Genomic DNA, 24,972 nt, shown 5'->3' on the forward strand with positions numbered 1-24,972 from the left:
TGCCACAACAAATAGTCCCCAGAAAACAGCAGTCAGACGCTGGCATTGTGGAAAAAATGTTTGTGTGTGTGTAGTGAGAGTTAGTGTGTGCCTTACACTGACACAGAGAGCACAACAGTTACACAGTGTCTTCTGTCACAGGTCAGTGAAAGACAAGCTGCATACAGATGGATATGGAGAACGTGTGTGCCTGGTATTTATTGGGAGCGTTTGACTCCTCCTGAGCGTGTAAAGAGCTCTGTTGCCCCCTGCTGGGGAAATGGTGTGACTGAATTCAAAACAGAACTAGTTGAGGGCAAAGCACATCTGCACAGTTCACTTCAGAATATCTCAAATCTGTGGAGAAGGCTTGTCACACTGTATAAGGTGCATGTGAGGACATGAAAGCTTTTTAGGTGATGGCAAAAAGCTGTGGATTCAGGCGAGTTATCTCCTCCTGCTGTGAAAGGACGAGCAGCTCCACTCACCTTTTCCAACTGTCAGTATTCATTCGTTCATTCTAAAATTATCAATTTCAGCTCATCTAAAAAAAAAAACACTCATCACATATTTTTTTCATTTCATCAGGTTTGACTCCCCTTTGCTTCAGAACTGCCTTCATTCTTCATCACATAAATCCAACAAGTTCCTGGAAACATTCCTCAGACTTTGGTTTATATTGATATGACAGCATCGCAGCTGATCCACAGATTAGTCAGCTCCACCACACCTGTGACATGAATCTCCTGTGACTGTGGAGACCGCCTTGAACTCCAGGCCGCCATCAGGAGATGGGTACAGTGTGGTCATAAAAGGATGGACATGGTCAGCAACATTACTCAGGGAGGCTTTGGTGTTTAAATGACGCTCATTTTGTACTAAGAAAATAAGAAAAGATCATTACACCCACACAAACAGCCTGAATCACTGGTATGAGGCAGGATGGAGCCACACTTCCATGCTGTTTACATCAAATTCTGTCCCTACCATCCAAATGTGGCAACAAAAATTAAGATTCATCAGACCGGGCAATAATTTTAGTATCTTCTGTTGTCTGACTTTGGTGAGCCTTTGTGCTCTGCTGCTGCTAGCTGCTCTTCTGCATGCCATACCTCAGTTGTATGAGAGGTAATTTGAGTTAATGCTTTCTGTTTATTTAAATTAATATCTGCTGGGGCATCATAAGTTGTTGTTGTTGTTTTTTGTTTTGTTTTTTACAAAAAACGAAACAGGTCGGTCTAATTTATTCAGCAAATATTGTTGTTTTTCACCCAAGAATGTTTGTCTCTATGTGGCAAAATTTGAATTCCTGAATTCTGAAACTGCATAGTGAGAATTTTTATGTATTTTTACTTACTTACTTTGTCTAATCTATGTCCACATGGAAAATCATATATGTACATTTAACCCAAAAAAATATCCAGCTGGTCTCCTTAATAATCATGCTCTTTATAAGGGTAAGAGTTAACTGATAAATAAATATCAACAGTGTGTCACCAGACGGTTAAAGGCATGTGTCGGGTTATTGATTGATTGATTGATTTTTCTGTAGGTGTTTGAGCTTCTCTGAAAATGCTGGCGACATGAATTGTCACTCTGAGGAGGCCACACAGCCCTGGAGAATCTCGAATCCACTAAACTGTCTTCAGGGTTTTGTTTGTTCCCTGTGATGCCGCTAGATGTCACACAACCAAACACCAGCAGCAGCTGCTGATATAACCTACACACCACTGAGTATTTCTCCATCTATTAGGTGTCATGCATCCCGTTTAATAGCTAGTACACGTGCAGACAGTGAGTCATTAATTAATTCTGAGGGAACTTGAAGAAGAAAACGATCCAGTGTTGAGATCCGTGCGTCACCGGGTCCCCGGCGGTGGCGACGCGTACTGCTCCTCAGTCGTGCTTCGCTTCAACCCGGCTTTAAAAAAAAAACGGGCCAGTGAGACCGCTCACCGATCGCCGATTAACACATTAATTGAGCCCATCAACCAATCGTTCGGTCGCGACCGTGGCGCCTCGGCCACGGCATGACCTCCGGAGTGACGCGTCTCTCCGATGAGAGGGCGGAGGGAAGAGCGCCGGAGTTGATGCGCATATCTGCAGGTCTCTAGCGCTGTCGTAAAACAAGTGTCGGGAGCAAGTGAGCTAAAATTAAAGCGATGCCAGGAGTAACCAAGTACAATTTAGTGGATGACGCGCAAGATTTGAGGATCCCCATGCACAACGAGGAGGTGTTTAAGCATGGGGTGTGCTTCGAGGCAAAGGTAAGAAGCCTCTGCAACAGATTGTACTTTCTGGGCAGCATTTCAGGCTTGAAGACCAGCGAGTCCTAATATGCTAAACACTGTTATGTGGGCTTCTTGGGTTTCAGATGTCGTCTTATATTTCTTTTTTCTTTTTTTTCTTGCATAATTGTGTGTGTTAGTTTATTGTTGCGTCTTCTGATCATGCAATAATTTTATATTTTATATTAAATTTCCCTTTATGACTTTATCATTTTTTAAAATTCATTTTCATAATCTTGTTTCAAGGATAATACAAAGTTTTGGTTTAGTGCAGATGAATGAGACTGACTGCACTGTGGGAATTATGAACAGTTCTTTAAGTTTTACTGTTTTGTCTCTGGTCTGCACTAATAACATCTGTAAAAAAATCCACATAGTTTGTTCGGATGTGCTGTCCTCTTTGACCAACACTTATATAGCCAAATTCATAATTTTATGTAATGTAAGACAGATTAAAAACTGCAAATTGCCAAATCTGAGAAGGTAGAATCGTCTATATTTGATATTTGCTTGAAAAAATAATGTGCAGTGTAATTACAATTTTATACGTAGTTGTCTGCTTATCCAAAACTGTAAAAAAAAAATCTGCTGACACTGGTTCAATCTAAAGAGGAGACAGTGTGTCATCCCAGCACTCCCCAAGTATTCACTTCCTTAACAATCCCGTCTTTAAACCTTTCTCTTATGTTTTGCAGTACATAGGCAGTTTGGAGGTGGGCCACCCCGGGAGTCGAATGGAGATAGTTGCAGCAATGAGGAGAATCAGAGTAAGATTTCCCTGAAGCACACACACTTTGCCTCTTTGACAAAACCCACTTTGAAACACTGGTGACGTTCGCTGCACGTCTTTGTGCACGTTCCTCACAAGTTCCTTTCTCTGTGCTCGGCGTCCCCTCTTTACACATAAATGACCTGTCTGTGTAAAACTACACAGTGGGCAGATTCAGTGGGCCGTCAGGAGCAGTTTAAATCAGGGCAGGATTCATAGGGCAGCTTGGATTTTCTGGCTGAGGAGAGACACGGCGCACAGGGATATGTTTGATGCCATCAGGGGGAAAAAAACAACATCCTTCAAGCCTCCTTTTGTTACGATCATGCAAGGCCGCTGGAAACAACACGCGGCCTTGTCATTAAACATCACTGCAGTGTGACAGAGACACTCGGGGAGGAAAGGATTTAGCTGCTTGTCAGCTGTTGCATCTAATCTAACAACCAAGTTTATGGTGTCACTCGGAGATCGGCCGCCTCCCCAGTGACACCCAAGGAAAGACTTAATCCTGATCCAGCATCCCATACAGTGGGCGATGCTGGTCATTTGATCACACTGGCAAAGATGTAGGGATGCTGTGTGTGTTTGGATTCCCCTTGTATTTTCAGGCATCCCAGTAGTGTGTGTGTGTGTGTGTTTGCACATTTTTAGAAAGTAGATTCTAAACTTGCTTTTATGCATTTTGGAGAAAATGACAGACACGTTCAACAGAGCAGCTCAAATGGAGAAAGAAGAGAGAGAAACCCACACAATGCACAAAGCAATCCAACCGCTGAAGGCTTTTCTCCTGCATTTTAGCTTTTATTTATCTGTGCTTAAGCAGACAATGTTAATTTACTACAAAGCTCCTATCTAAAAGACTGTGAAATGCTTTGCTCTAAGTCTTTGAAACAAACTGATAATAAGAAGGCAAACGAGGCAAAAAGAGACAAATGATGAAAATACAATAAAACTGGAAAAAAAAAAGATTGTAAATGTGTGTGGGATTAAGATGGATAACATAAAAGCAGGTTTGTAAAACGCTCGGGCTGTTTTTGAACTCTGTTATCACACAGTAATTAATAGTCTCTGCTTCTGGGGGAGACAGACTGTGAATATTCAAAAGCTAACTTGTCCTTAAAGCACTCGCAGTGGCTCAGGGGGTAAGACGAGAGGTGAGCTTCCACAACCTGTAGCATTATTTTGTTCGGGGGCGGTTTCAGCGTGAATTAGTTTCAGGCTCATGTGCGTGAAAACGTGGCGCGAACGCTTCATCTCCCTCTGACAGCAGCGTGTGCGGAGATGGATGGTCCTGGTTTATGCAGAGCTGCATTAGCCTGGATTGCACACACACACACACCACAGAGATCAATGTCCTTCACCTGAGCACCTGCATCCAGCCTGCATGTGGGGAAAAAACTCACACAGCAACAACCAGATGCATTAATGGGACAAGACCAGATGACAAGGACACAGGTCGCAGGCTTGCATGGTCAAACCTCTCTGGACTAAAATCAGCTCCGCCTCCAGTTTCTGATGAAACTAAGAGAAAGCTCTGTGTTCTCATATTTACACAAACCAAAGGAAACTTGACAGAGAATATCCAAGCCTGCTGCACACGCTGGGCAACTGTGTGTGTGCTGGAGAGTGATTTCATCAAACCTTATCTGATCAATTAATAATCTGATGTTGGACTTTGTGTTTTCAAAGCCAAACATGTTATTTCATACAAATCTTTCTGTTTTTTGTTTTTTACCCTACATCCTATGACTGTAAGATTTGGAGGACACACTGTTAATCAAGCAGAGGGATGAAAGCGTCCCACACATGTCCGCCTCCCTCTGGGAAGTCAGCCTTTGAAAACTTAAAAAGCTCCCAGAAAGAGAAACTGACAGTTTCTCGATGTTTACGCCATCCCAGTTTTCCTCCGGGGAAGAAGACAGTGAAAAAAGATAGCTCCTGTCTGTGTGATCCCTCCGCTTCATCGAGCTCCATCTCTGCAGGACCATAAATATATTTAATGCGAGTCAGACCGGGTAGTACTGTAATCAGTTTGCTTTGATTCAACTTTTGGATTTGTTGTTTATTCTATCTATTCTTCCTTCACAGTATGAATTCAAGTTGAAGAACATAAAGAAAAAGAAGGTCAACATTGTCGTATCTACTGACTTCGTCAAAGTGATTTTGCGCAAAAAGAGGAAGGTCGGTCTTGCACAACCACATATGATTTTTCCATTTACTTGTTTTCGCACCTTGAATGACATCTTTGTTTTAAGTCACAGTTGTCAGCGTGAACCTGTGTGATTTTTGTCTTGCAACAGAGAAAAGGGTGGTCGTGGGACGACAACACCATCTTGGTGACACAGGATCCTATCCACAGGTGGGCCCTCTCGACTGTAACAACGTGTACATGTCGCTCTGCTGGAATATGTTTACATGCATCCAAAACACAACCTCCCTGTCAGGCTGTGCAACGAAAAGCTTCATTTTAGTACCCATCTCTCGAAAAGTCCAGACGTCTCATTCCTCATTTGATGTGACAAAAGCTAAGAAATGCAGGCTCATATTTTAAGAGCTGCCATCATAAAACTTTGGTGAAAATGAAGTCTGCGTGTGGCTTTTAACTTTTCTCTCAGTGATCATTTTACTTGTCAGATCCTAAATCAGCATAAGCGATTTAACTTTATGTGATTTTTGATAGGGTTAAAAAATAAATCAGGTCATTAGCAGGGCAGAGCAGCTGGTTCATACATATCTCAGGTTTATGTGGAAACTTTAAAGTTAAACTACAGTAAGCGGTGTAGCGCTTCATACATTTGCTTGCATATGAAAAATTCTCTGTTCAAGACCAGGAGGAAACACAAGGTGTCGCGGATAAATAAAACAAAATAAAACTAGTACCGGTACCGAAAAAAATAAGATTTATTCATAACACACGTGAAAAGACCCAGGAAAACCAAGTTAACAATAAAAACGATAACAAAATAACGCTGAAAACCGATAAAAACCCTGAAAACCATACATTTCACACCTGAGCCTCAACTCTCGCGGCCCGGTACCAAACGACTCACGGACCAGTACCGGTCTGAGGCCCGGGGGTTGGGGACCGCTGCTCTATGTGACCCATATCCGATCATGGTATGACAGTGTGAACGGCACAAATCCGATATTTTCAAATCCAATCTGGGTCACTTTCATATGTGGTACTGAATCCGATACATATCCGATGTTTTTGAAAGCGACTGCTGTTTGAACAGTCATGTCACATTAAATCCGTCTTTTACGTCACTGACACAAGACAGTGCGACGTCTTCTTTTGCGCATGCGGGCCGCTTTGAGCATTCACACAAGAGCGCGTTTGCTGTCGCATTTTATTTGTAGTGTGAACGAGCAGACAAAAAAATTGGATTTGATCAAAAAATCTGAATTAAGCATTAAGACCTGCAGTGTGAACGTAGCCATAGTGACCTAAATAAGTCCCAGAAGAAAGGCCTGGATTACAAAACAAGGTCTTGGAGGCTGTTTAGTGGCAGCGTTTTCTACTGAGGAAAAAAAGCTACATAGCAGGGAGAAAAATGAGCACTTTACATTAAAAACCATCTCAATCAAACACCCAATTTACAAAAAAATTGACATGTTTTCTTGCCTCAACAGGATCTTTTACGTCTCACATGATGCTCAAGACTTAAAGATATTCAGTTATATAGCCAGAGACGGACAGAGCAACATTTTCCGCTGCAACGTGTTTAAGTCTAAGAGAAAGGTAAGCCTCACTGCTCACAGATCCCAAAACTACTGCAAACATAAATGACACATTACCTTTCATTACAATTTAGCCCTCTCCTCTCCTCTCTGGAGATAATGGTAATGTTAGCGACATTAACCAGGCATCTTAATATTTCTACTCCTGTTAACAGACGTTACTTTCAAAAATGACAATTAGCCACCGAGTCTCCATTTCCTTCATTTTCCTCACAAATGCACAAAAAGGGTTAGTTTGCATTATTTAAAGGCTGCTTTCAGAATATCTTCACCAGTTCACCTTGTTAGCAAATAGCTCTCTATGCTAACAATTTGGTCATTTTAGGAGGCTCCTAAACTCTCTGGCTCACAGTCTGATGAGGGCAAAGATACCATTTACCTGAAGATAGAGCTTCACAGAAATAAGGGAAGCAGCAAGCCAAACTCTATTCAGTGGAAACAGAATTAACCCTGCCAGGATCTCTGAAGCTCGCTAATTGGCGTGCTGTTTGTTTACTCCAGAGATAAATGAAATGTTAACTTGACAGCTGCCGTTCGTTTGGACTTTTTTTTTTTTTTGGCTGTTCGGCTTGCTCGTCTTGTGGGCGCTGTGACGTCACGCGCTGAGTTTTGTGCTGATTAAACAAGATACAAACAGAATGTGTTAATCAGAGCACTGCTCAGAGGCTTGTAGGGGTTTTTTTTCCCCTTTTTGTTAGAGGCAACATGTCGACTCTCTTTTTCCCAGTCTTCAATCTCTGTGAAAGGCTAAGTTGACGTGAAAAAAACTGGATGGTTCTGTCCATCTTCCCATCTAAAACCACCTCTGAGCGAATGACTGAAAGTATATTTTCCAGTGTTTTACTGTTTTAGCGATTCAGAAATAGACAAACATCTTTTGCAGATTTTTTTTCTTTTTTAACATCAACAAAAGCACATTTATTTGCATTTCCAGTTCAGCTTCTGAAGCATCTGTTAATAGCGTTCATGTCTGTAATCTCAGGGATGTATAGCCATAGCGCGCACTTCTAGAATCAGACCCCAATGGCTGTGCTAGTAAATAACTTATGAAAAATGAGAGGCGTGTTCTTCTCCACATATCTGCATATCAAGCAGTGTCAATTTTTCCTCCACGACAAAGACTGAGCATCACTGAGGTTGACTCCCATCCCTTCACCATGGATACCAGACAGACAGTGGCTTAGTGAAGCTGAATACTAATCGTTCTGGTGGGAAGCGAAAAGAAAAAGGGGCATTTTCGCTCCGCGCTTAAAGACATTTTCACTACAGCTGAACCAAATACACATCACAATGTTAGAGACATGGTCTGTGGTGCTTCTCTACCTCCTTGGGGCTGTTGAGCCTTATCTGGTTGTTGCAGGCCAAGCATGTGTGCTGAGTAGGAGGAGATGGACCAGCTGATAAGAGGAGATTTGATTTATTTTCATCACGGCATGTTGCAGCGTAGCAAAGCTTCGATGTCAGCTCGGTACACCAACACAGCCTTTTGTGCTCAGCCCTCGGAGGCCTGTCAGTTTAACCTGACAATTTTAAAGAAGAATTAAATTCTGTATCGATTGAGAAATATGACAAATTTTCTTACAGTGTTTTTGCTTTTGCTGTTTTATATTGCTATTTCACTTGATTGAACTACTTTCAAGCTCGAGTTGCCTTGAAATTTAAAATGAATGCCTGGAGGCAGGATGGTCCTCTAGAGGCAGATATCAATAAATGCATTTCTGTGCCACTGTTCAATATGGAAAGCGTCACCTGTAATGAGACTGGGGAAGGATATGGTGGATAAAGTTTAACTCCGGTGGTTTAAGGTTGCTGCCTCTGGACTGCATATTAAGGCTTTATGGAAAAAGAAATGCGAGGTTGAGCTGTAGATAGATAGATCTCCAGGCTTTCCAAAGGCTGCTTTTTCACTTGTTTTCACTCAGAGAAGTGTTGTTTTTTTGGTTTGTTGAGCCATCCAAAAATTAAAAAGACACATAGCTCAAAGGATGAACCACTTTGTTATTAGCAGCCAGTTGCAAAACCCAAAACTTTAGCTTTAGCACCCATTTCTTTAGCTGAATCTACTTAAAATACCAAACATAGCACAGTTTGACAGGCATGAAATAGTATTTTTGAAAAAAAGCTTTCAAAGACCTATTAGTTGAAAACTTGTTATCTTGATATCTTGGCATGAGGAAAAAATCTTTAGTAGAACAACATCTGAAAGTCATGTCTTTAAGAAATAGAGAAAAAAACCAGGACAGGCCTGACAGAGGACCTGAGAGATGCATCTGCACAGATGAGGTCAGGAGAGTGGTGTAGCCAGTGAGTGTCTACAGCAGTCTGTAAAACACGGTGGAGGCTCTGTCACAGTTTGTGACTGTGCTGTTGGAGAGCATGTCAAAACTGATGGATTTATGAATGCAGAACAGCGCCATCGGGTGTCATTTTTCAACATGACACTGATCCCAAACGTACTGCCAATGCAGCAAAAGAATGAATGGAAATACATGTTGAGGCCAATCCATCAGTTATGGATTGGCCTCAACAGACTAACGAAGCAGTGTGAGAGCATGTTGACAGAGAACAGAACAAAAGGCAGAAACATCCAAAGAAGAGCTTTGAATGTCTGAAGAATACTTAAGGCAATTACAAGAAAGCTGCCTAAGAGAGTCCAGAGTTGTACAAACTCTTTTCGCCTTTTATATCGTATTGCCATATATGGTTGCATTTTTGAAACACTGATGATGTAGAAGTCTGGAAAACTCATGAATCAAATATTGACACATGACACTTGTTGCAGTTCTCCTCTTGTTGAGCTAAACCACTTTGCAACCATTTGGGGTTTTTTTTATTAAAACACTAAAACAGACAAATATGGACAGATGACAAATGCAGATCTGGCTCTGACAACCTAAAAAAAATCAAGAAAAAGAAGCATTAAGCTGTTTGTTCTTAAGACTAAAAACAACATGTAAACTAACTATTTATTTAACTTGATGCTTTCCTCCGTGTTCGATGTTTCACCATACAACAGATTTTGATCTGAATGTGCATCAGTGAAAACAGTTATACACAAGAAATCGTGAATATGACCATTTATCAGTTAATAATTAACTGAGAATAATATTCCTAATCATGGGCAGCGCGGTGATGAGCACTGCTGGGTTCTTTCCGTGTACTCTCTTCCAGCTTCCTCCCACTCTCCATGCTTACCCTAACAAGGATAAGCGGAAGAGAATGGATGGATGGAATTTCTTTCGTTTTTGATGCCAGCATGTACATTTGTACTTGCTTGATTTTTATTTTTCTATTCAAAGAGGCTTATTGTAGGCCAGTCATTTCACTTCCCACATTCGTGCCGTTTCACATCATTCAGAGCTAAGTGTGTTATATTTCAATTGTTTCAATATGCAACCCTTTCCAGCTAACTGTGGAGATAAAACAAAGCGATTACAGTAAAATAGTCGACATTTTTCAACCGAGGGTTAATACTGTGTAATTTTTTCTGTAACTCTCTGGGCGTCTCTCCTCCTGTGTATAATTAGGGTTTGTAATTAGTGGAAAATCAAGTTTTAGGACATGCTTGTAAATGTCAGGGTTAATCTCTAATGGCTTTTTCTTCAGATCAGATCCTAACCCTAGCACAGTTACCAAACATTTAAGATGAGTTGTAGTCCTTACTGTAGCGCCATTCCTGCGACCCAACTAAAAAGATCTTAGTAGTTAATATTTGTGTCTAATTCAAATTAAATTGAACCTCCTATACTAAAAATGGCTTAATCTTCACTCTGCCATCAAATTTACTTGCTCCTGAACTACACCAATCATCGCTGTGACAGCAGCATGTATACAAAAGAGATACACAAGGACAAGCAGCTCAAGTCCTCCCAGCATTTGCTGTCCTAATTTGTTTTCTTTCTCCTCCCTCCGTTTCCGTCTGCCTTCACCTCCTGCTTTGCCCCAATATTCCCTTTCCTCCTCCTGCTTGCATTTTTCATCTTCTCTCTCGTTACCTGTGCACAATGTTCATACACTCGCTCTCTCTGTATTCGCTTTTCTTCCTGTGCAACTCCTCTGGGGCCTCATTTTCTCCCCAACTGTGTACTTTCATTTGTGCATCCACCCTCGTTGGCCTCCTGCTGCTGTTCTCTCAAAACTTCAACACACACACACACCATCTTCTTGGTGTCTCCACCCCACCCCCTCTCACAGTCTCAGGCCATGAGGATTGTGCGGACAGTGGGTCAGGCGTTTGATGTGTGTCACCAGCTGACCCTGCAACAGAAAGACGACGAGCAGGAGGATGAGGAGGGGAAGGCGGAGGAGCTGCAGGCGGTGCCAGGTGACTCACACCGACAAACGCAAACACACAAATCTGCATCCGCAAAACCACTCCCTTCTCTCTCACGTCTTCCCGTTCTGCTTCTGTCACACAACACAACGCACACAGGCCTGCGACTCCTGTTTCTCTCGCTTTCTCTGTTATACAAGCTAAAACTCGGAGTGAGGCAGAATCAAACAGTGGCAGTTGAGCACACCTCTGTGTGAAAAGATGTCATTATCCTCCTCCATTTTTTTTTCAACTTGCCACGTTGAATGTTGAAGCTGCAAATTGGTTTTGGTTAGCTGTGCGAGCCCACTGATCAAAGCCCTTTTTTGTGTGGGCTGCTGCCAGCCGACACTGTTGCTGTCACTGCCTCTAGATATGTTGCGAACTTTAAAGCACAATTTATTTATTTTTTTATAAAGCATGACAATCCATCCTGTGCATCTGGTCTCTGCAGCAAAGAAGAGGTTTGCATTGTCAGAGGAGACAGACCTTGAAGCCACTACAGAGGAGAGCATTGAGTGCGTCTCATCATCAGACCCGGAGAAGAGTAAAAAGGACGAGGCTCTTGGTAATGATGGAAAGGTACTGTTGCCCTTCATCATTTCAGCATCGCTGTTATGAAACATGGAAACACAGAAATCCTGCAGGGAGATGATATAGGCACACTTACATTTTATTTATGGATGGATATGGCACATGGGTGGGTTTCCCATGATGCACTGACCGTTTCTCCTTCAGTCATCTCCTGTATTTATACACCAAGTTGCATTTAGTCCATTTAATTTTTAGTAATTAATTTTAAACTCTGGCTCTTTCCCAATGTGTGTCTTTTGCTGTCTTCCTCCTCTCATCCCCAACCGGTCATGGTAGATGCCCCCCTCCCTGAGTCTGGTTGTGCTGGGGGTTTCTTCCTGTTAAAATGAAGGTTTTGTCATGGACTGGCCGTGTAAAGCAGGAAAGATAGGACCCAAACGTAGACTCACAGAGGCAAAACTGAACTCAAAAACACAGCAGAAAATGCAAAACTAACTAAACTTAGAATATGCATGAGACTAAAGAGGCAGGTAGGCAGAGCACACGGCAGGGAATGAGGGAGAACATGACACTGAACAGAGGGAAGGCTTAAATACACAGGGAATGACGAGGGAACAGAAAACACATGGGAAACTCAGCTGAGACGAATTAGACACAACGAGACCAGGAAAGCAAAAACTAAACACACTGAACATGGAACGCACGTCTTTTACAATAAAACAGGAAACATGAGCTTGACAGAGGTGTGGAGGAAAGGCAGACAAGAGGTAGCGAGGGAACACGAGAGCGATATGACGAGCTGGAGAAACACGGATAAACATGATAAGCGGGGGGAACATAGAATAAAACACAAGGAGGGAAACCAGACACACAGTGGACAAAGACACAAGGGGGAATCTAATAATCAAGGAACTAAACAGGGAATATGAGAAAATATAAAACAGACTAAGACTACTATTGAACCTAAAACATAATACAAAATATCACTAAAACAAAAGAAACTCAAAATGCTGGGTCAAAGGGACCCAGAACCATGACAGGTTTTCCTTCACGCTCATAGACAGCTGAGGTGTTCTCTTTTCTCTTTTTATGGTCTCTGCCTTGCAGTGTAAAGCATCTTTAGGTGAGAGTTTAGGAGATGTATAAATAAAATTGAAATGACTATAATAAAGAACTATAAATGAGTCAGTTTTACTATTAATAAACAATTATTTTGTCTTGTAAGCATTTCATTAGGATTACTGTTAGAAAAATAACCAAGGGCAAGTTACCTATAGTAATCTACACTATACTACTATTATAATAATGCTATAATAATGTGGGTGGAGCTTTCTCAAATTTCTGAATATAGCCCAGGATGTTATAGGAAGTCATGTTTAGATATGACACATTTAAAACAGTATGTAGTATCATATTGTATTTGTAGGCAGTGTTTTTCACAGATCTTATACTCTTGAAGTCAGGTAACCACAAAATATGATCTTTAAATCAGAATGTGCAGAACAAAAAAGGGACTTTTTCTCCTATTTTGTACCTTAGTTTAGTTAAAATACGTCAAGCACGTTCCCATCCTTCAAGTTTCATTGTTAAAAATACCAACATATCTTTAATTTTTCACAGAGGTATACCTCTGGTTTTTGGCTCCATTGTCTATAGCTTTAAATGCCAATGAGCTGATTCAGGCCATGACATATTCTAGAAAACCGCTCTCCTGTTTTTTTCTGTAAAACCTTTTTTCATTGATACCAACGGGGCATTTTCATCTCTTGAAAAATCAAGCCAACTGCAGTTCCTCTTGGTGCCACTGGAGGCTACCTCCAAAGGGAGTGAGCCCCCGATCCTGCCATGTTGAAATAACAGCTTTACAGCATAAAAAAACATGTTTACAGACTGGTACAGCGTGTTTTGTCCCTGGATAGTTTCCCCCTGAATAGAAAGTGTGAGTGTGGTAAAAGAAAAATAAAAAAATTGTGACTCATTCGCCTTGATTATTGATTTGGACTATTCCGATATTAATATTATGCCTTGCTGTGTGATAGCAACCATCCGATACGTTTGTGCTTCTGTTTTGGAGAATAAAAGTCTAATATTTCATTAGTCTATTACATAGCACTAATTAACAGATATGTGGGGGACACACATGTGTCCCAGCAGACTAAACCACAAACTGAGCCTCCAAACTAGATAGTTATACAAGCAAGGTATCTATTTACAGTTAAATATTTACGGTTAATTTAAAGCATGAAAGTAAATACAAGGGAATTATATGAAAGGAAGCAAATTTGACATCAGTATCTCAAAGACAAAAGTAAAAGCAGATATTTGTGTCTCTGCATTGCAGCCATACAGTTTATGAATATGGCTTACTACCCAAGTAAAGGTAAATGTACATTTTTAGCTGGTAAATTTGCACTGCACCCTCTCATATAAGGTAAAAGAAAAGAAAAAACAACTGGACAATGGCCAAAACGCTTCAAAATGCATCCAGTACCAAAGTGTGACGTCACTGTGGTTACATCCATGTTTTAGAAGAACTGGTCTGAGATATTTAGGAGTGAGCAGAAGCAACTTGTGCATGTTAACTATGGGTAGGAGTGGCTGTAACTCTGGTTTCCTCCAGAAATGTTGATTAGTTAATCGGCTATAAATTATCCTTAAGTTTGAATATGAATGCAAATTAACTGATGACCAGAGTCGACGCCACCTCAAGCCCAGTGTCCATCCACCCATTTGTTAATCCTGAATTAGGTTACCAAAATATATAGATGATGGATGGGATTTTAAAAAAAGTCAAAAATATTGTATTATTCAGTGCTTCCTGGAGTCCCACAGCTCACAGATGGGTAGTTTGCTAATTTTAAAGTTTGTCCTCATAAAAGCTCAAAAGAAGATCAGAAAACGGCTCAGAGCTCAGAGGGATGTGCGGTCTTGTAAGCAATCATGTCTTTAAGGGTTGCTTGTGAAGACGGGCTCTTCAATATTGATAGGATCATATGGTTTATTGATGAAATCACAGCCAGGATTTCTAAGTGCTGCTCTGCTCGTCCTGTGATGTCGGACAAGCCGCTCTCTGCTATCTGCCTGTCTGCTCATTTTCCCACCGAGTCTCTGAGGAACTGTCAGCTTTATTACTCACAAGAGAGAAAACCGGTGTTGTTCTGATGAGGTGTTAATTGGTTCGAATCGAACAGTTATTAAGTCTCATTGCACAATGACCCAAGAACAAGGGAATTTAAGCGTCATAGTTTTTGCGTTATTCATTTTCCTGCAGCATTTCATCAGGTCTCACGTGCAACCTGTCTCAGTCCTGTGTTTGTAATCTGAAGGTCAAGTGTCCTTCACAGTGAAGTGTTAATGACAATGGAGTCCAACATATTGATTTCCCATCTTTTTCTTGACAGATGAGACTTTCATGTCAACAATTCCTGCTGTAGCACTCCAGCATAATTGTGTGAGTCATTCACCCCAGCAGCAGCGGCCCATACAGTCAATACACATCTATTTATAGAAACCCTAATTAAAGCACTGCTTTCACATTTTTTTTATTCTTATTGGACTAAGGTCATTTCTTTACAGTATAATTATCATGCTTATGTTAAAAAAAATGCCAGTCTAAATATTAGACTTTGATTTATCACAGTGCCTCACACACTTCAAGATAATTCAATCTTCAGCTCTAAAATGTTGGTAAATTTCATGCCTGTCGTCAGGACCTCAAAGAAAAAATCAAACACCAAGTAGTAGAGAGTTTACAGAAGAACAGCCAACACTACAGAATTCTCCATCAGCAGCAACTTCAACAGAATAGCAGCGTTTATTGATTTTTATTTGCTGTGAAATACAGTTCCCACTTTGATATTTTCTTCATTTATGCAACTTGGCGTGGTAGATATTGCATTGATCGCTTTCTCGCTCGCTCCAGGCTTGCTGCACTTCACTCTACCTGCCTGCACTTCAGCAGCATTGAGCAGTAAAAGTGGATTCACATTATACACACATTTTAAGAGATCATCACAAAATTCCTTGTAGACACCCTAAGCATCAAGCAGTGAGGATATCTAAGAAACCATCTGCGGATTTCTCCATTGGGATGAAAGCACACAGGCTCCTTGCTGTCAGTGCAGCATCTCTTTGCATTTTCCTCCCTGAGGAGCTCAGACTGGCAAAGAGAGGCTTTCAAACCACTGCTGTAGACATGCTTTTACACATACAAACTTTCATATATTTTTTCTTTCTGCTATTAGTCACGTAGGATTGTGGGTTTTGCTGCCTTATACTTTGTTCTCTGTCTGTGGCCAAGCTCTGTTTCTTCCTGATGTCAGGGACTAATGCCGACTTCAGCCTACAACATATCAGCTTAACACAGGTTGGTTATTCGTGTCCGGAAAGAATCCAGAGTGTAAACTTGGGGCTGCACGATTAATCGTTAGAAAATCGCGATCTCGATTCATACTTATGTGCGATCTCATTTCCAAATGACAACGATTAAAAAAAAAAAAAGAAAACAAAAAAAGACGACGACGATTGGACCGCATTTTGATTCGGGACGTACTCTGCATGAAAACAAGCGCTCACTCTTCCTGCTCAACAAATGACAAGGGCGGAGCCTTATACCACGTGATACAGAAAAAACAACGGAGAGCACGTCAGGGATGACGAGAAAGTGACAGGAGAAAATCCGTCCCGGTCAACCACCCAAACATCAATAACGGGAACCTTATACAGCGCTTCCCTATAACCGTCGAACTCCCGCAGGCATAAAGAAATTACGGAGGCTATTACTTATCACGTGACCAAAGATAACACTGTGCAAAACGAGGGATTTAGGAAAATGATCAACACCCTAGACAAACGCTACACAGTGCCGTCCCGCAACTATTTTTCTATTGTTGCACTACCTGCTCTATACACGCAGCGTCGAGCAACGGTGGAGACAGAATTTCAAGCAGTACAACATTTTGCGGCAACAACAAAACGTGAGACATTTGTTGTTTTTATGTTTATTTATTGTTTTTATGTTCAGTCTCAACTGTTACGAAGTTGATGTGCAGTTAATAAGTGCAATAAATATTTATACTGGAAAAGAAAATCGTGAGAGAATCGTGATCTCAATTCTAAGCCAAAAAATCGTGATTCTCATTTTATGCAAAATCGTGCAGCCCTATGTCAACTTACCAGTGTGCCTCGTATAATGTGGCATAATGGATAAAAGCTAAAGCCAATTCATGGGCAGACCAATATTATCGGCTGATATCCGATGTTTAAGTCTGATGTCATTACCCGTTTTCGGGTCCAAACTCTGCTTCAGGTCCCAAAGTCAAACAAACACTGTGGCATCACTGAGAGTTACAAACTGTATAAATTCTTTCATCTTTAATAAAATAATCAGTGTTGCTGCTTTACCAGGTGTAACAATTAAGTTTAAAATCCAGGCATCCATGAAAACAATTTATGAAGTTTAGTGGAGTTAGATGTTAGCAGGGCGTTAGCTCGCTAGTTTCCACCTAAACATAATATACTATTGTCTGACTGAGTGATTTCTGAAAAAATTTAAACGTACAGCTCTGCTATCACTTCCAACATAAATGAAGACAGGAAACTAAACAGCAGTGACGTTTGGAGGGTTACTGAAGTTGGGCTAGCTGGTATATAATGATGTGCTACGTGGTGGCTAGCTATGGCTAGCATAATATAAACACATTAGCACAGTGAAGCTGGAGGATGAACGCTAACTTTGTTTCCACTAAACGGTCCAATCTTCAGTCAGGAGAACAACTGAGATAATTCATCCACAATACAAGGTTAGTCGTCAATATATTGCTGCCTGGGCTGGGCTGTAGTTATCTGTCTGTGAAGGTTCTCAGTCATCCAGGTCATCGTTCAAAGATGGTTGTTTACAGTGGACATTGATACCTTCTTTCACTCCTCTTTCAAAGGTTTTAAAAACACAACCGCTTTAATAACCGAAGAGTAGTTCCAGACAATTACACTGTTGTCTAACTATCTCTCTTCTATTAATGCATTAGTGTAATACAACCAAGGTATGTGGGATCCACTTGGACAGGCAACCAGGTAGCAAACTGGACATTGTCTAAAACATCATTGATAAGATAAGATAACCTTTATTAGTTCCACACGTGGGAAATTTGTTTTGTTACAGCAGAAAGTGGACAGTGCAAAGTTATATAGCAAAAATTAGTGAACACTGGAATAGAATAAGAATAAGATACTCTACACAACTGTAATTGAAGACAGTATATAGCATAAACAAAGCAAGCATAATGAAAGAGCTGTCCCCAACACACACGGGGGTGTTGAGGTGGCAGATTTTTAAATCACCAAATATTGTTTCGCTGTCGGTTTTAAAACTCCTACATCAGTCAGATTCTGACAGATTCAGTAATTTAAAAGCAATCTCACTTAAATGTGATGTATAACACTGCTGGATCATTTGTCCATGATTTTGTTAAAACCTACTGCTCTATTCCACGATCTCAGATAAGCATAACAGCGTTTACTTATTTCAGGAGTCCTCTTCACGCCCTTCAGGTTTTGTATATTCCAGCTTTGTCCCTTTGAGTGTTTTTCACGAGTCACTAATAAAAAATCACTTCCATAAAGGATAGAGCTGTGCAGCTTCAATCATAGCTCCTCCTGTGAGACTCATCTCTCCTCACTCCTCCATCCTCTGGGTGTATTTTAGGATTTGAGACCTCCTTCATGAGGATATGCTGAGATGGATTTCCAGTTCACAGGTAGGAGGACAGAGGGAACTGAGAGAGGAATCAAAAGAGCTACTTTGGTTGCCGTTGTCCGATTGTATTCTTTTCTTGGGAAACGTTGATTTGATCCCGAGTGTGTGTGTACTCCTATATGTCTCTCGGTCAGGAAAAGCCAAAACAAGTCTATAATTGCCTACTCCTACAAAAATACTGTGTAGTCTGATCCCAGCATAGTGGTTGTCAAAGTTTGTAGATAGCAGTCTTTATGTGTGTAGTGAATGACTAGTGAAAGTACTTCAACTCAGCTTGTAGAAGTAGTGGAGCCTAAATGACCATCATTTTATTATTCATTATAGGTATCTGATAACCCGTCTCTTCTGCTGAGCTCGCCCATCCTTGGAGCCTCTGTGCTGGCTCATGCTGCAGCAGGGGGATCCTGCTCTGCAGAGCACCAGGTCCACTTCCTTCAGAAACAACTGCAGCAGCAGGAACAACAAGCACTAGCAGCTTCAGCGCAGGTAATTTTCCCCTTCTGGAACCTCAAAGAAGATATTTTCACCTTTTAAGTTTGTGTGAGTCTCTTAATGGGAAAATGTGTTCATGGAAAATTTTACCGTAGTGCAAACTTCCACAACGGCAGTTTTGAGTATAGCAGCTGTTTATGTGTGTTTGCCTGTCTGTGGACAGATCTTGTCAGCGCGATGGTGTTGAAACCACGCGAGGTAGCGCCATTAAAACGTCACGGAAGTGCAGTTGAGATCGAAATGAAGCTTGCATTTAAAAAGGGGTGTGTTCCGACCCATAAGTGCTGAGTAAATGAAGCTAAAAATATCCCAAGTATTTTTAAAGCAGGTGATCTCATGCCACTGTGACGCTATCGCACAATTTTTTTCTTCTCTTCCTTTTTGTGATGAAACTCTCACTAACTGTATTGATGCACACAGGGGTTTTTTTTTCTTTTTTGTGCACTGAATCATCAGCTGTGATTCATTTAATAAAAAATCACAAGCCTTGAAGAATTCACCTGCCTGTGTGCATACCAGCATCAGTTGTTTTAACCCTTTAAAGCCAAAACCCTGAAATAATTGGCAGAAAAATTGTAATTTGTTGAAAGTGGAGTGGTTATTGAACCTTCTGGACATTTTTTTAAAGGAAAAGATTTGCATTTATGAGTCTTCATTCTGGGTTATGTAGAGGTATATGTCTAAAATATGATCTGCTTGATGTTACGGGGTTAAAATATGCTCAATAATTAAATGTGCTTTACTTAATGTAACTGAGCAAAGGCTGTTTGACACAAAACTTCCTGATCACATAAAAAAATTATCAAAACCTCCCAGGAAACAGGACATGAGTATCTGTATTTATGATTATGAAATTCACAGAGCGCTTTCAGACACTAAACCTTTACATAAACTTTGAACAGTTTCAGGTAACACTTAATATTCCCGGGCAGTGGCATTTAAAAGTTGTATGTCTGTGTGTGTGTTTAGGTAAATGTTTTGCAGGAACAGCTGTCGGTGGAGTTGTGTGCTCGGACTGAAGCCCAGGCCAGAGTGCAGAGGCTGCTGCAGCAGAACACAGACCTGCTGCAGCACATTTCCCTGTTGGTCAAACAGATCCAGGAGCTGGAGCTCAAAGCTGCGGGCCAGTTAACATCCAGTGAGTGGCTAATACACTTTTCTAATTGACTTTCCACTCAGATCATTTTCTCCTTTAAAGTGTAGTGTAGATTTTTATTTGGCTGCCTTTAATCTTCCTGTTTACCTCCGATCTAATCTGTAATAAAAACGTTAAAATTTCTCCCTATTTTTCTTTACTTTTAGTTTCTTTCTTTCCCATTGCGCTCATGTTCTTCTACTCCGTTTTCTCTCCTGCTTCTGGCACACAGTTAATTATACTATGACAGCCCTCTTAGAGGGTACCGCTCCCCGTTCTCCCGTTCCAGCACAGACGTCATCCCACTCTTTGTAATCTCAGCTTTGACCAGTCCCCTCTTCTTACATGATCTGCATCTCTGTTTATATGTGATAATGAAATATCTTTTGTTCTTTGCTTAATCCATTATAAATATGTCATATTTGATCTCTTCTCATTTCTGTTTTCCACAGTGGGTTCCCAGGACAGTCTTCTGGAGATCACATTTCGTGCAAAGCCTCCCGGCGTTCCTCATGAACCCCCCACCCCTTCGTCATCTACAGGCCTGTTAGCAGCTCAGTCCCAGCTTCAGATTAGCAATAGTGCCTGGGTCTCTGTCCTGCCCAGGTCTTGCTCTCCAGGCACCATGGGCGCTGACACCATCCCCTCGGGGCTTAGCAGCAGCGGAGTTAGGCTTGAGTGCTTCCGCTTTGCTTCCCGAGCGGCAGACAGCCAGGAACAGGGACAGGACACAGGGGAGACTCCCAGCGACGGGGCCCCCGATGAAAGCTCGCTGCTGGGGGAGCAGGTCCTGGGAGCCCTGGAGTTGCTTCGTTTCAGGGAATCTGGGATTGGATCAGAGTACGAATCAAACACAGATGAGAGCGATGACCGGGACAGCTGGGGCCAGGGGGAGGGAGCGGGGGCCGACGGAGGAGCCCGACTTTTAAATGTGCTGAATGCAGAAAGTCTGCCAGACTGCTTGGGAGATGAAATGGCTGTTTAGTGGTGCTGTGAAAGCTGCACTAGGCAACTTTGAATCTATGTAAAAGCCCAATGGGAAATAAGTAAAATTCAGAATCTGAAATTATCTGTATAACGTGACAGAAAACTGCATAATCTGCAGGAATAAATTGCTTGTCGCGCTCACTCACTGCTGTCCTGGCAAAAGTTTGACATTTTTTGCCCTTTTGATTTGCACAGCTTAAGAAAATGTCCGTCTGGTTCACTGGTAGCTCTGTGGATTGTTATTTCTTGCTATTATGTAGTTAATATGTCACACTTCTGCAACACAGAAAAATGTAATGTATTACTTTAGAATCCGTGACACCCAACTAGGGCAGTAATATGATAATAATAATAATAATAATAGCAGAAATGTCTTAGAATCATTGAGCATGCTGTTTGCAAATCATCCATATTTTTGTTAATCCTTGGTAACTGCTATATAATAAATTTAGACATCATAATGTCTAAAGCCATGCTAGCTGCTCTATGAGGGTGAGCTAAATGCTATGCTAATATGCACACAAATGCTGTGTCAAAAATTGCTGTACTTCCATAATTACACGTGATCATTTGAGTACATGTTCAGAGTGCACTATAAGTACCCAGCTGATGGACTCAAAAAGTTGAGTGTGGAAAACTACAGTTTACAGTTAAAGTCGTTAAGAATGGAAGGGACTAAGCAAAACACTGCCTGAAAAGTGGAGGTAACTGAGTAGTTTCTCATGCATAAACTGCACCAAACAATTGTGAGTGAAGACTAGTCTGATTTTTTCATGCTTGCTTGACACAGCATGTGAAACCAGTATAAAGTTCAAAATGAATTTTTTTTTTCACTTTTTTTTATTGTTTCCTAGACTTTCAAAACCTGTAGATTTTTAAAAAATGGATTTCATCTATCCGTTTTTGTTTATTTTCCATTAATTTTTAACTAAAAGATGTCAAAATGAGTCTCTTATTTCAAGTACTGTGGTTTAGTGAAAATGGAAATAGATTAATAGCCATTGGTAGCACGCTAGTAAAATTCTGATTCTTCTAGGTTTTAAAGAAACTGTTGATCCGTCACGGTCCACACAGCTTTATCGCCACAGGCCAAATACAGAAAAGGTGCTCGCGTTACTGGGGCAGGTTTCACTGGCTTCCTGGACAGTTTGCGCCTGGAGGCATGTGTAGGCCTGCTGAGCGAGTGTTTTCCCCTCATGGTTGAGAGGTTTGCTGTTTAAGAATTTCATGGAAAATACTGTGTTTTTCATTTGCAGTTTGTGCACCAGAAACTGTTCATTAAACAAGATTTTTCTGACAGTGAAGTTGAAAAAGCCCCATTGTTCAGTATTGATTGCGTGGCGTTTTTTTTGTGTGCAAGCAGTGTGGGAAAAGCCTGCATCTTTATCCGGCGTTTCCCACACTGCGTCACAAATTTGGTAGAAACATTCGTGCTGATGCTAGCTAGCAAGCTGAAAGTGGCATTCTCTGACCTAAGCACTTATATTTGGCACTGTGTGATGTTTAAGTGCTAAACTGTCATCTTCCAATAGAATAATATGTGATTAGAGACTCAACGGATTGGTGTTCACAAAATTTGGCAGCTAGCATGACAGTTGCACTAAAATGCTAATCTGTGCACAACTTGCCATGTTCAAGCAGTTAAAATTCATGTTATGACAGTATGTACATAGTGTATTTCATGTGAGCATATGTTTAAATTCAGCCTGAGGCACAAGGGCAATTATTTAGTGTGTTATCATGTTCACAAATTTAACAAGTAGCTTTTAGCTATTATGTTAGCTAATAACTAGCTAAGTTAAACAGTTGAGGCTGGAATAATGTGACTTGTTTATTTGAAGCAGTTCATAAATTTGCCAATTTCTACAAGTTAATATTAATTTTTCAGATTACATTTTTATCAAATCAACACTACATACATGGAGTAACATTACGTACTGTAATCCTCAAAACTAAAATGTACCTTCTGCTCTTCGGCTTCAGTGCAGTGGGACATTTAGCACAGTGCAGCTTCATTCAAACCCTATTAGTCAGTACAAGTGCTGTGGTGTTGCAGGCTGTCTGAAAATCTCTGCTGTGTGTGTGTGTGTGTTTGATGATTGTTGTAATGTTTGGTTCCTCGCCTCTGAGAGCCACTCAAACGGCTTTTTACACTGTGGTTTGATGACATGTCCAGCATGGACACAGTCATTTTTGCTGTTTTTTCATTACCGTCAAGAAAGAAAAAAGTCTGTTTAAACATGTTGACATAGTTGGCTTTCTTGGGGAGGTTTGAGTGGGGACCTTGCTAACCCTCGCTGTGACACTCGTCTGTAATCTCATATAAGAAATGGGTTTAATAAGCAGCTATACCTCTGAAAGTATGACCTTTTTTTCTGTACATTGTACATAGTAAAGTCTGATTAACTTAGCTATTCTATATATATTCAGCATGATTTTGATCATAATGGTCTTCGTTCTAATTATGTAGTTAAAGATGATTTTCTCATTTGATTATTCTGTGTGTCAGAGGTGCACATATCACCGGGCAGGTGCTGCTACAGTCTTGTCTATGCTGTTAAAAACTGTAGTCGCTCCATACTGTAGGGATAATTCATTAATGCCGTATTGCGGCAGTGATAACCTGCTGTGTCACTGTTGCAACACCCTTTAAAGAAATTGTTTTGAAAATGACCTCAAAGTACAAATTCCAAAAAATATGTGATCTAAAAGACTTCTGGATGCCTTCATATTCTTGCAGCCAGCTGCCGCACCGGCTCCATCACGCTGACTGTGAGCCAGCTCTTTAAATCACTGGATTGGGGATGTGTTTTTGAGTTCTTTCCAAAATCAATTAATCTCGTCTTGGCCCTACTCCCTCCCCCATCCTCTCCTCACCTTCCTTTCCTCTCTTCCCTGAAGCTTATCACCCTGCACCGTCAGTCTCTTAACATTTCTCTTCAAGGTTATGTCTGTTCACAAGAAGTGTGCTGAAAATGAAAGTGCACTTACATCGATGTTTCTCCTCGTGGAATTAAATGCCCTTTCTCAAATGCCATCGGTTGTCATGTGTGTCCTCTTCGTTTGGTGAAACTTACAAATTGCTGAAATGTATCCAGGGTTGCTTCAAACCTAAATATGTCCCTAACATAATAATAAGCCGCATCAGTTTCTGGGCTGACCTTTTAGAAATGTTTTCCTCGTTAGTATTTCCAAATGCTTGAGAAAATGAGATGTGGTCCTTCGTGAGGCCGATGGCCCCCTATTATCGTTAGAGACACACCAGCTGTGGTCGTTAAACAGGGTCAGCTCCCATTAAGCACACTGCAGACAGAAGCAGCTTGATGTAAGCAGATAAGGTAGAAAATATGAATAACGTTAGCCATTACCCTCCCACATCTTGCCACGTTACCCTGCAGCTCCGGTAGTGCAGCTGCTGCTGACACAGATAGTGGGTGGCCTCCAGGATTTGGTCTCTACTTTCATTTGGTTGATTATACTGTAAAGAAAAAATGGTCTGCAGGCAGTGTTATTCTGTTCACACACACCCCTTCTGAATCCTTTCAGTCCCTTTCTCTGAACTCTGCAGGTGAAATGGATTGAAAAGCAGTTTTACTTTGTGTGCAGTGTTGTATTTATCCTTTAGTTTTGGTCTTTTGAGACAGACTGGAATGAAAATGTGAGCCCAGATTGAAGTATCTCAATAACACTGCCAACAAAGCTTTAACGCATTCAGTGAAATATCTGAGAGTTTCAAAAACTGAACGCCATAATTTGTTATAGGAATTCACGTTTCCTCGATATTGACAACTACTGATTGGTAATCCATCCAGGCTCTCACCCCATAACGGCTGAGATCGGCTTTCCACCCCTGTGACTCTGAATTTAGTAAGCAACAGAAAGTTTTGCAAGTTAGACTCACTTTTATTTTGTAGTTTGTGAGTTAAATGTTGCTGGATGGACTGCCACGAATTTCACTACATTTATGCTCCCCACAGGAAG

At 41.0% G+C, this 24,972-nt stretch overlaps 1 protein-coding gene across 2 annotated transcripts; it reads left to right on the top strand.

The window, feature by feature from the left end:
• Positions 1–1,712: 1,712 nt before the first annotated feature.
• On the top strand, positions 1,713–23,401 carry LOC146688095 (carboxyl-terminal PDZ ligand of neuronal nitric oxide synthase protein-like). 2 transcript variants are annotated; one of them, XM_085438935.1, is made up of 10 exons: positions 1,713–2,246; positions 2,963–3,034; positions 5,125–5,217; positions 5,337–5,395; positions 6,670–6,778; positions 10,972–11,101; positions 11,544–11,671; positions 18,702–18,863; positions 19,839–20,007; positions 20,457–23,401. In XM_085438935.1, the coding sequence occupies exons 1-10, from the start codon at positions 2,142–2,144 to the stop codon at positions 20,987–20,989; spliced, it is 1,560 nt and encodes a 519-aa protein (XP_085295061.1). In that variant the 5' UTR covers positions 1,713–2,141; the 3' UTR covers positions 20,990–23,401. The 2 variants fall into 2 exon arrangements, with proteins under 2 accessions (XP_085295061.1, XP_085295062.1); XM_085438936.1 differs by having other exon boundaries at positions 11,029–11,101.
• The last annotated feature ends 1,571 nt before the right edge of the window (positions 23,402–24,972 follow it).

This window comes from Copadichromis virginalis, linkage group LG18, assembly GCF_057382275.1.
Source record: "Copadichromis virginalis isolate Kocher_CV1m ecotype Utaka linkage group LG18, C_Virginalis_male_GT1.1, whole genome shotgun sequence".
Classification (NCBI taxonomy): domain Eukaryota; kingdom Metazoa; phylum Chordata; class Actinopteri; order Cichliformes; family Cichlidae; genus Copadichromis; species Copadichromis virginalis.

What these genes read in the sequence shown, in the direction of transcription:
- LOC146688095 (XM_085438935.1), top strand. Translation starts at nt 2,142, where the DNA reads ATGCCAGGAGTAACCAAGTACAATTTAGTGGATGACGCGCAAGATTTG. An exon ending in CAGCAATGAGGAGAATCAGA is followed by an intron (nt 3,035 to 5,124) that starts GTAAGATTTCCC and finishes CTTCCTTCACAG; the next exon opens with TATGAATTCAAGTTGAAGAA. An exon ending in GGAGCTGCAGGCGGTGCCAG is followed by an intron (nt 11,102 to 11,543) that starts GTGACTCACACC and finishes TGGTCTCTGCAG; the next exon opens with CAAAGAAGAGGTTTGCATTG.